A 12,460-nucleotide genomic window follows, 5' to 3' on the forward strand; every position below is an offset into this window, starting at 1 on the left:
CTTGACACTCTATCTTTTCTTATAAAGCACAAATGCCCTGAAATAACGTGAAAACAAGGTTCAGCCAACTCTGTCCTCTGTCCTCTGCTCCAGTGAGATGGGCTGAATATACTCTGGCACGCTGTCAAAGCAATATCAGATTGCTTGTACCAGTTTCACCGCTGACATGCAAGTCACCGGGTCCTGAATGACTCCATTCATCACGGCAGCAGACAGGCTTGTAGCAGTTGATTGCCCAGCCACACGTTCTTTTTTCTGCTTATTCACTCANATCCTCACACACAGATTCACAATGGCATTGCAGGAAGAAGGGTTAGTCACTGTCCGTCTGACCCCTTGTTTCCTGCTGGGATGAGAAGGCATGGAGGAAGGGCGGGAGGTGAAGAACCTCCATGAGCAAATCCAAACAGTTGGGAAGCGTGAATGATTTGTAACAATGTTGAAGGAAGGAAGGATGGAAGGAAGGATGGGTGGATGTTGCAGAGAATAAATGGGTGCATGCAAGTGTGTATAAGAAGGGAGGAAGAGTAGGAGGTAGGAAATCTGAGGCTAGCAGCGAGCTGGCCCTCCTTAAAGCCGTCTTGCTGCTGGAGGGATATTTCGGTTTTCTATTTCCACAGTTTTCTTTCCTCCATCATTCTTTATCTTTGCTATTTTCTGTATTTTTTTCCATATCCCTTCCTTGTGTTTGCGGCTTGTGCTCTGTGCTGCTTTCCCTCTTTTGTCTCTTTTTCTATTATCTCTCCCTTTACCGTTTCTCCCCCTTGTTCTCCCTCTCTAGCTTTATAAATAATGTATCTTTATTTTAATAAGTATCTCTCGTACTACGCTTTAGTAGATGTGCTGAGTTAAATCCCTTCCCTGACTGGAATAGGTCCCTACTGCTCTAATAGTGCACGGTTAAGCCCTGCAGCTGGGAGAATTAAGTTTTATCCACCGTCATCCCTTCATGCCCACACATTCTCTTTATATGCTAAGTATTTCTTCTTTTATCACCAGGCGCTGATTGCCAATTGTCTGACTAAGCACAAAAATAGTGTCATCTTCCTGATTCCACTGTACCAGGAATGCACCGTTTTCAAAGTGGATAGATAGCATGCAAGAAACACGTCTACATTTGAGCTTTTCACAGTCTCCCATAATACCCATAACGCCTTTTATTTCTGGGTGTTACCTGGTACAATCTGTACTTTGCAGCTGCGGTATTTTAATTAAAGCTGTGTTTCCACAGCATTGTATGACTTGACTTCCTTTTGGTGCTTTTGAATAGTGCCCCCTTAGTGTAAGAAGGGTGTATCAACAACATAATAGTTATTGTCGGGAATGGAAAGTTGCAGAAATGTTGACACTGCTTCAACGTTCAAAAGGTGTGAGGGGAGGGGTTTCAAATCCTGTTCGACCATCTGACATGCTCTCCTGTTTGAGTATATTGACACCATTACCTCTTTTTAAATACTGCACTTTAGCACCCATGCCGACCTTTAGAGTAAATAATGACAGTTTTGTTTGTATTACATTTCTTGTGATGTCCTACCCAACTGCTGGAAAGTGTCCCTGTGACCTAGATAAACAATCTTCACCATATTTTCTTGGCTGCATTACAGAACAAATGTAAGTCCATATTTATTTGAATCATCCAAACGTTGGCCAGTCTTAGTGGGTAAATCAACAGTGAAAATGCTGCTGACGGCCTCCTCTTCCACCAGCTGTAGGGCAAAACACGTCACTGATTGGGCTACGGCCAAAAGTACAGAGTATCGGTCCAGAGAACAGCGCTGCAAGTCTCTTTTTATTATCAATGTTTGTCCTTTATAATCCTGGCTGGGAACTATAATGAAGTATTAATTGTCATGCGTATAATATTGGTGTCACCCATAAAGTATGATTATTCAACCTGCCACATTATGACCATGTGGAGGTTCCTATTGCTCAATAACGCATTGACTTGTGTGTCTGTATTGATTGAAGAGGAATGAGAGATTGATTTGCTTGTCGGGAGGCTTCTGTACAATTGATGGATATCCTCTGTTTTGTAATAAGGAGCATTCCCTAAGGAACTGGTTGGTTATCCATGTGTTACTTTTTAAATCGATGCTTTACACAGACAATCAGATTTGTTTTTCCAGCAAGTTGCGAGAAGTTTTTGTTCCTCCCATTTGATTTTCATGTAAATTCATTAGGTTTCCAGTCGAACAAAGCGTAAAGTCATAGATCAAAATTGTCTTCCTGTGTGCCTGTCTTTTAGCTGCTCCTGCTGTGATGATTGGCCCATTAAACTGAGAGGCAAACAGACCACCCCTCACAGAAAACACGCTGTCACTAATCTGGATTTATCACTATTGAAGCCGGACAGTGTTAGCAGTCAATACCCCCTGGGCTACACGATGAGCTGGCTTATCACACACACACACACACACACACACACACACACACACACACACACACACACACACACACACACACACACACACACACACACACACACACACACACACACACACCACCTGGTTTGCTGTTGTTCTGCAACAAATCCCATAGATGAGCTCAGGCCTGTTGAGCCTGCTAGCAGCTGTTTGTGGGTTTCAGCCCTTTCTGACAATATGCCCTGACATGTGGAAGAGTACTGGAAGTTCATCGTGCCAGCGCTTAACCCTGTGGAAAACATTGTGGTAACGTTACAAGATAAGGGTATTTTTTATTAGGGGAAAACTGTAACTACCTAAGAATTTAGTTAATTGGTATGCCCAAGTATAGTAAGTGTGGGATAGGTGCATACATTTTCAAAAGTGTCTCCTCTCCCGTTACATACTAAATCTTGACTTGTTTTTTCATGGGATAGTTATTTTTGAACTTGTGCCAGAGCAGACAGATACAAATGACTCCATATGTCTAGTATACATATGCTAAAACTTAGATAATTGTAATGCTGTAACTGAAAAAGATGCAGTGTTTTAGTTCATTGCATTTTGTAAAATCTCATTGCAAAAAGGCTTGACAGATACAACAATGTCGGTTATCACCTTCCTCCAATCAACAGATCTTTACTTCAGGCAAATGTTTCTACCACTATCAATAAATCTATCAATGGATTTCTGTCATCAACCTCTGTGATGTGTTACGTATTCTTAAACCACAGAAGTTGGTAGAACAGAATGTAAGAGACAAAACAAAAACGTGACTGAATCACATTCTTGCAAATGTGTCTGGTTTTGACAGTCACTGTGGTGTCCTTGCAGGCATACTTAAAAGTGGTTTGGTTTTGTCATAATACTCTATCTTTGTGCTTTTTTCTTCTTTAGAACAAGGTCTGGAAGAGGTGAAAAAACTGTTGCTGCTGCTACTAGGGTGTGCTGTCCAGGTAAGAGATCGTTTCAGTTCACCTACACTTCACATCTGTTTATGTAATTCCGGTTTCAAGGAGCAAGTTCATAACAATGGCAATCAAACTCATAGAGACAGTTTGTGCGTGTTATTATTTGTTCAAAATATTGATTCAGGTAAGCCCGCGTCACACTGTCCCGAAATTGACACCCGATGGACACACGAATATGGAATTGTGAATTTCGCACGAAGATGGCCACGAACCACACACGAAGGCAACATTTACATTACATTTAAGACATGCAACTGCAACGGTAGAGTTTCTTAGGCTCTGGCAGCAACTTCGTGAGCGGTGGCAAAATCTTTGGCATGCCAAAAAATTGCCGAAGGACCTTGCGAAGGTTCATTTTCGTGTGGAATTCGTGTGTCAATTTTGCCCTTCGTAAGGCCATCGTGAGAGCATCGTGTTATCATTGGGGCCATCAGGCATTCGCCCCGATCAGAGTGAGGCGCGAATGCCCGATGGCCCCGATGATAACACGAAGATGACACGATTTGACAAGATGCCCTCACGAGTGCCCTACGAAGTTGCCGCTCACGAAGTTGGTGCCGGAGCCTGAGAAACTCCACCGGCGGTCATATACGATGGCTTAAGAAGCCCTCACGAATGGCCCGATGTTGTTACGATCAGAGCCGAATTTGAACATTTCCTTTTATCGCGTGTCCATCGGGTGTCAATTTCGGGACAGTGTGATGCGGGCTTTAACGATTCCCCCCATAATCTTTCCTACCTATGTCTTAAACTGAACCTGCTAAAAAGCTCTGTCAAGTCTTCATTTGGTTCATCCTACCTTCCTTTCTTTGCTCCCTTTGGTGAAATGAATGAACGCAAACTATTTAGTACTGCTAATGCTTTGTAATACATAATGTGTCAGACCTTTCCTGTCTCGTGACAAAGCACCATGCAGCTCTCACTCACTGTATTTCCAACAAGGGCATTGACCTTTCACCAGCCCTATTGTTTTAGCAAAAAGACAGTTGCATTCGTGTGAGTAACACTGACTTTATATTCCCACAGTAAACTCAGCAGAACCTGTTGCCAAGTAGGAATTAACACACCGTTAAATAGGGGCTTACATCTGTAGTACAGCGTCTTGTTCTTATCTTGTCTTCTGCCAACAACCGAGGAAAGTGATCTGTGTCTGATCCACGAGATAAAGTTTTGTTTGAAGACTGCTTTCCTAAATATGATGAATGCTCCTTGGAAACATAAATCAGATCAGCGTCTGTGGTGTTGATCTACTAACCTCCAGTTGACCCCCAACCCACATAACTCTTTATCTGATAAATATAATTATTCCTCTCTTCTCTTCTTCCCACTTACTTCTGTTTACAGTGTGAGAAAAAGGAAGAGTACATCGAGTGTATCCAGACTCTGGACTTTGACACCAAAGCTGCCATAGCATCCCACATCCAAGAGGTATTTCTCGTTTCTATAAAACAATTCAGACATAATTTGGATATAATATCACCTTATTTCACTCTACTCTAATGTACAGTATGCTCATCATGGATTTTGTTTACTTAGAATTCAGAAAAATGCACCATTCTGATAAAGTGTCATGAATGCAACTTCTCTATATCCAAGGACTAAATCGAAATGGTTATCGTTGATATGATGTTTGTGATTTTAGGTCACCCATAATCAGGAGAACGTAGTGGACATGCAGTGGTTGGAAAGTGGGGAAATGCCTCCTGAAGACCTGGACAGCCTCTCCAGAAACCTGGCTTTCCACCTCAAACGCCTGGTGGACGAGAGGGACACACAGCTGGAGGTAATATAGATTTATTAAGCAGTGTTGGAAATCCCTTTTTATAATTTAAGCCAAACTGCAAAAAAAAAAACCCTGTACAATAGAAGAAGCAGGAATCCAGGGAAGTGGTACATTGTATTTTAATTATTCTCTTTGTGTGTTTTTGGAGGTTTGTCACAGCGCTTCTAGTCAGGGTTATGTGGAAACTTTTCATTTTTTTACCGTTGCCACACAAGACCAGCCTCAGGAAGGAAGGGTTGAAACCGTTAACTGTCTCATAGATGGTGTGTGTGTTTAACTTGGAGTATTTACGTCATTAAATGAGTTTCCAACCGAAACGGTGCAGATGCCCACAACTGATATAGCTGATCTTTGTCTGTGTGTGTGTGTTTTGTGTGTGTGTGTGAAGGGTTCTAATAGCCTCCAGATTATCACTGTGGAGTCCAGCCGCTCTCAATTAAAATCCCATTTCCTGTCACGGGCAGTAGATCAGAATAGTCTGTGTGTGGGACTGTGCATGTACTTTTAGCCCTAATGCGTTGTGTTCTAATTTTGGGTGGTGCGAGGGCTTTGGGTGAATCCATGGATCCTTTCTTCTTTGCATGAAGTCCAATTGTTGAATCAGAATTTTAGCTACTGTAATACTGCTTTGCTTTGTACAGATGACCCTAAATACATATTCAAATATATTTCTGAACCTCAAAATTCAAGATTAAAGGCTTTTATTGTCATTCGTACATAGCTACAGTGTAGTTATGTCGATGAGAATCTTAGGTCACAGGCTCCTCCAACAGTGCAACACAATAAAACAGATCAAATAGTGAAAGTAAATACAATAGAAGAGAAGTAGTGCCATAAGAGTCTATGTACAAGTGATGGATAATTTGTAAGTTACAAACAGTTGAATGTCATGGATGTTCTTAGTTCAGGTGTTTAACAGTCTTATGGCCTGTGGAATAAAACTGTCTACCTGATTCTATTAATTGTACTCATGTCTAGATATCTCACCTCCTGCCCATTCTTTCCTTCGTCTTTCCCTGCAGACTATAGTGGAGTTGACCCAGGAGAGAGACTGTGTGCAGCTCTCCCCTCTGGCTTCCTGTCAGACCCAGTCTCCTGGGGACTCCCCCGGGATGAGGAGGACCGAGAGCCGGCAGCACCTCTCTGTGGAGCTGGCTGATGCCAAAGCCAAGATGAGACGCCTTCGACAGGAACTGTGAGTACCACGGCTTTATCAGCTAGATAACAGAATGGAGAACAAAGGGACAGAATACAGTAAAAAAGGAAACATGAAGAGCACAGACCACAAACAAAAGGTCATTTGCTGGAATGAGGCCATAGCTATTTACCCTTACCTTGTTTGCTACTTCCCATGAATTGTGAGATCAAAGTTATTAGATAGTTCATTTGGTCCTCAATGTTTGGACTTGGTTGATATGGTTGTAGGCATCAACAGAAATTGCGGGACTGTCATTAGGCTTTTCGTTAAATTTTTGGCGAATTTTTTTATTGTATTATACTTTTTATTAGATAATGATAGTGGAGAGATTGCTGAAAACGATTTAGAGGCAGACATTGAACTAAGTCCCTTACGGCCCGTCCACACAGCAGCTTTAAAAAAATCTTCCAACGCTTCTCTGCCCATTGACTTGGAATGGGGGTGACGTCACTTTGCCTCGCTTTTCGCCAAACTGCATTGTGGGGAAGCAAAGCGAAGATTTCCAGGATTTCCAGGATTCAAAAGTTGAGCAATGTTCAACTTTTGAAGCTGAGGTGGAAGCGTCAGCCAATCAAATCCCGTTTATGCAAATCTGACAGTACAAGTGCTNCATTCACACACTTAGATTCATAACTTAGTAATGAGTAGGTGTTAGATCTGTCACAGCACCTGGCTCACTTTTCTATGCATACTTAATAGATTGAAGCGGGATGAATAATACTAACTGGTACTGTTTTAAAGGAAGCACCACCGTAAAGGTTACCTTGCTAGGTTTGTTGATTCAACCAGTCTCTACTGTTATACCAACAAAATGCAGACATCTTTTTTAATTTTTACTGTTTGTTACAGCGCTGCCTCCTGGGGCTGTAAGTGCTGTAAACCGTGTTTGTGTGTGTGTGTGTGTGGTGTGTGTGTGTACACATGAGCGGCGCAGTCCTGCGACGTCCGCCCTCGCTGGCATCCGACGAGTGATTGGATGAGAGGTCATGCCATTCCGCAACCGCCCTTAACCTCCGGCACATCTCATTACCGAGAGGAGACGGAAGTACAGCATCCAATTGCTTGTGCTTACCACTTTTCGCATATAGCATTGACTTATAGGAATGGGCAACCGGATGGACCTCAGTCTCTTGAGAACGTGCAATACTGTGGCAGTTATACAAACAGCATCTTTAACGACGCACTGTGCGGTGCTAGCTGCTCCGTCTTGACTCTTCGGCTAGGCCCACAAGTAATGACACGTTAAGAGGTGGATGTTAGCGCAAGTGGAGGTGGGGATGGAGGGCCGTGCTGTTTAGCTCGCAAGTGTAGATGGCGGAGAGTTGATACATACACTTGACTGGCTACTTCTCGCAGTAACTACTCAAAAGAGGGAGCTGCAGGATTCTAGTACTCCATCAGTGCCTAAGTGAAATAGGAGACGCGCCTTCGCCGTTGTTGTAAGCTCTCCAGCACTTTGGAGTGACTCCGAGGATCCCGAGTTCGTTCATGTCCAGCATGCAGTATTTATCCACCGGGGGCAGGAACGCGTTTGGACAGCGACTACTATGGAACAATGCCTCGATAGTCTTATGATCCTCTACATGCGGGGCATCTTACATACTCGACAGCATTAACGATTGACGTGTGTTTTGAGACAACTGTCTCTGTCATGAGGAGCTGCACTTTATTAAACTCACTCAGGCGTCAACTCTATGGCCGGCCGGGCATCCCAGTGCGTGCAAGACTGAGCGAGGACCTAACAGATCGCGAACACACAAAAGCGAGAACGTCGGTTGCATAGCAGATGCTTTGAGTACCATAGACTGGTATTGGTATAACTGGATGTGATTTCTGTGTTGGCAGTTATGATTGCTGTTGTGTTATAGAGTTAATTGACCTGATCTATGATACCTCTCGAGTGGGAAGTCAACGCTTTCTGATCCTTATATGTAAGTACAGGCGGGCGCTAGTATAGGCAGCTTTTCCCTGCCTGCGCTTCCTGGGGCTGTCTTGCAATTACCGGGAATAGTTGTATACATTTATCCCCATATATATGAGTCTGTGATGATGCAGGGCGCTGTGATAACGATTTGCATGTACCAGTAATCGACAGCAGCGGAATAACCCAGTTAAAATCAGCAATGGAAACAGAACCCATATTCGCCAGTTCACGCATACAGCAGAGAAATTAGCACATAAATACCGACGTGCGCGGACTTCCCTAATGACCACTACCTTGCTTGGCGATACGTCCGTAGGTGTGAATAATGGACTCTAAGCAGCAACGAACTCACCATAAGATCCCCGCATACAACATCACCAGACCGTGAGATGTTCGATCCCAAGTGGGGTGTATACATTATTTCCGGGAACCCATCTAGCATCTCCAGCGAGAGGACAGGCGGCATACAAAGTGCAAGACATGGAGTACCTCCCTACAGAGGCAGCAGCTGTCGCTTCAGTCTGAGCTGCAGAATGTCAACAGCGACGACCCCTAAGCCTGCCGCGCAGGGAAAGCTTCTACTGGGTGTGCCATGGGATATTTATCTTGAGCATGCTGTTCTAAGCAAACTCCCTTTCGTATCATCACCATAGCATGGCCTTGTTAGAATTATGCAGAATCGCGAAGCACCAAGTGGCAAGTAAAGCTGGATGCTCGCTTGAGCTATTGTGCAAACGCTGCTTTGTATGATGATTGTTGGCTCGAGCGTAGACGCAGCGGTCGACTTTTTATGCACTCCTGTTTGTTATTATGTTAGTTTACTCCTGTGCAATACATGATAGCTTAGACACCATGACAGGTGTTAGCACTGCTCGATTTCCTACAGCAATTTGCTTGGTTTATGAAACCCTAGCATAACCACTATAGCGCTTAGACGCAGTAGATTAGCACGCTTGTAGACCAGCTACACCTGTGTGTAGTGCAGGATTTCTCATTCTATTTTGTTAGCACGTGAACGTGAGGGTTTTGTTTCCTTATAGAACTTCCTTTTGAAGTTCTTCCTGTGTTGATCAGCTGGTGGCCCGTTGTGTTTCAGGGCTGCTGCTTGTCCTTTTCCAAACCAAACATCCAGATTGGGCTGCGGTTATATTTATAAGCGCAGTGAATAATCATGGTTATATCAACGGCGCAGACGATTCTATTCTTACGGTACGTTGTTGTTCCTTGATGTTACTCACCCCTAGCAGCAATAGGAACGTAACACTGTTGATACTTCTTATATTGTCCAGAATTTTGTGATTCGCATGAGAGGAGAGTAATGGAATGCTGCTGCACATTTCAGTGCAATGGTTACCAGAGCCTGGAGAGGTGCATCAAACGAATTCTGCACAAGTATGAGGCGACGTTACCAGCTATTTTAAGTCTTAAGTATGTTGTTTGTTTGCATTGAGCAGTAATACAGGTGCAGTAAACGCAGCTAATGTGTACTTTTAAGCACTGACTGTGTTTTATTTACAGATGAGAAGACACCAAGATTTAGAGAGGCTGGTGGATGCATCTTTCACACTCTAACTGAAGTCTACTACGGTGAAGCTACGCTACTGCTTCTATGCAAAAAGCCGACGCTGGCCAGTGTTCACGCCTACTGAAGCCTCCTCTTCCAGAGAGAAGGGTCTTCATCTTTCAGCTCCACGGAGAGGTAAAATGGGCAAGGGTTAAGGCCCATCTCCTGCTGGCCAATACAGTAATCTGCTGAATTGGCTGATATGTCCTTTTTCAGTAATACATGGAATGTGTTTCTATAACTACAAATTATGCAGATGACAAAGTTCATCAGAACTGTGTGCGAGGTTCATGAAGCTGTAGCATGACAGGCGCCGACAGTCATGACATCGCTCCTAGCAACGACCACAGCTAACCAACTGCCAGGTACAGGTTTCATATAAGGAGATACACGGCTGTCTATTCTCATGTGACCCTCAAAATATACTTTTTGGGAAGATTGTTTCTGTTTGGGCGAGTGTTGGTGATATCCTGTTATGGATGTTAAAAAGCATAAATGTGTGTAGGCATACGCATGCTTGGTAAGTTTATATGGGTAAAATTGTATGGCTTGCATAGAGGAATACCTTGCATCACACTTGCACTTATGTGGCACTAGTGCTCAAACTAGACTAGACTGAATCTATGACCTCGACTGTTTGTCTAGTTTTGAGTATAATTGCAGTGAAAATCCCTGTTCTACGCTGATGCATACTGTTGAAACTACCGTCTGGACTTAGAATTTGCTTCTCTATCTCTTCTGTTCTCCTGTCTGGTGGGGAAAAACTAAAAATGTTGCTTCACCACGCAGAGCTAAGCCCTCAATTAGGCCTCCTTGAGGCTAGGAGAGCATCACTCCGCTCAGAGGTTGCAGGCTATTGCAAACAGGTTCAGCACTGCATTTCTTGGTCAGGGCTGTGAGTATGGACCAATAAACTCCCACCCCCTCTGACAGGAGGGCTCTTCTGAGGGCATACAAGATTTGTGGATGTGCAGCAGAGGCCTGAGTGTGGGTGAAGATGGCCTATACTTATAGACGCAGGTAAGGGTTTTCACAGTTTTCATATTTAAACACATTCAATACTTTGATTGAATACATTACAGTTGCTTTAGCACTGGTGCTCTTTTATATTTCAGCGAACTACTACTTTCCATGGGGCCGGAGGAACAGGACAAGGCGTGTGAAGGAGTTCGCTGAATATGCAGCTTATGGATATCCCCATGCCCGCAATGATCAAGAAACAACAAGCCTTTAATGTAGGGGGGGGATGCAGGAGTTGGGGGAGGTATGCGCTCAATCAGTGCAAGGATAAGAAATATTTGGCAAGCCACATTGACATACACATATCAATTGAAATCAAAAGCAAAGCATTTGAGTTAATGAGAGCTCTTGGTTCCTTTTTTTTTTTTTAAAGGTGACGGCGGTTTTGAGCCTGTTTGGTGAGCGCGCTAAAATAGGCAGTCGACTTGTTGTAAGTGCTCCCTCTCGCACTCTAATGCCGACGCGGAGAGGGTTTGTATCTCGATGAGTTAGGAACTGAACAAGAGCAAGAAACTCGGAGGAACAGCTTTGGGGCCGCTTAGATGGAACTGTCCTCGATCATGACGCCGAGAGCTGGAACCAACTGATTTCAGAACGGTGGGAGGCCACCAACCCCACTGCTGAAGGGCCTCGCAAAACGCCACCCGTACACGCTACAACAGCCAGCCACATCACACCACACACGGAACACTACACACACACACACAACACACCACAACACACACACACACACACCACACACACACACACCCACACACCACACACACACAGCACACACACAACACACACACAACACACACACCAGCACACACACACACACACACCACCACAGCACCAGCACACACCACACAGCACAGCCCGCCCCCGCCGCACACACACCTTTCACTAAGCAATGACAATAATCATGTCTTTAATTTGTATGAATTTTATGTGTCAATTTATCAGATAAGACCCACCCGTCCCCACCAGAGCCCCGCGCTGGCCAAATCTCCACTGCACTGAAAAACGAAAAAAAAACACAGCGCGGCGCCCCCGACCACCACAGCAACCCCCCTGCTTCAAAACTTGAGAGTCCCTTGCAACTGATTAGTATGAATGGCGTAAAAGTACCTGGCTTTATTAGATGTCCAGCTTAAAAGCAGCAGTGAAACGGAAGAAACTCAAGCATTTTTTCTGTGAAAGACATTGAACAGTATTTATGTCAGCGAAGAAACCATTAGGGATTCCATTACTACAATGGATCTAAGTTTAGCTAACAGACTAATTTCCACCACTCATGGACCACACCCACCTTTACTTTGAAAAACTGGGTGACATACTGTCGTCCTTTAGTCCCTCTCTCTTGTCTTTCTCTCCTTTCTTTTCTTTTTTGAATGCCTGACTTTGTGAGTGGTTGAGACATGGCACACACGTAAGTACTAGCATCCCTCCTCACATGCTCTCACTCTGCTGCTAGAAAGTGTGGTACTGCACAGCGTTTGGAGGCAGGACCAAACCATTACATGTAAATTGAAGGGGGTGTACAGAGGCTTTGGATAATTAACTTTTGGAAGAGAAAAAGTGAAATTAATCGTAAGTTTAGTGAGTACATTATCAAT

At 43.9% G+C, this 12,460-nt stretch overlaps 1 protein-coding gene across 1 annotated transcript in view; it reads left to right on the top strand.

Annotated features, from left to right (window-relative positions):
* The window catches only part of LOC104957367 (girdin), a gene marked incomplete at its 3' end in the record, with an annotated part of 58,526 nt that overhangs the window by 31,400 nt on the left and 14,666 nt on the right, over window positions 1-12,460 (top strand). The window contains exons 5-8 of the mRNA XM_010784992.1: window positions 3,300-3,358; window positions 4,718-4,801; window positions 5,016-5,156; window positions 6,179-6,351. Coding sequence (XP_010783294.1) covers window positions 3,300-3,358; window positions 4,718-4,801; window positions 5,016-5,156; window positions 6,179-6,351 — 457 coding nt within the window. The remainder of the gene's footprint in view (window positions 1-3,299; window positions 3,359-4,717; window positions 4,802-5,015; window positions 5,157-6,178; window positions 6,352-12,460) is intronic.

This window comes from Notothenia coriiceps, unplaced genomic scaffold, assembly GCF_000735185.1.
Source record: "Notothenia coriiceps isolate Sejong01 unplaced genomic scaffold, NC01 NC01_scaffold00026881, whole genome shotgun sequence".
Classification (NCBI taxonomy): Eukaryota; Metazoa; Chordata; class Actinopteri; order Perciformes; family Nototheniidae; genus Notothenia; species Notothenia coriiceps.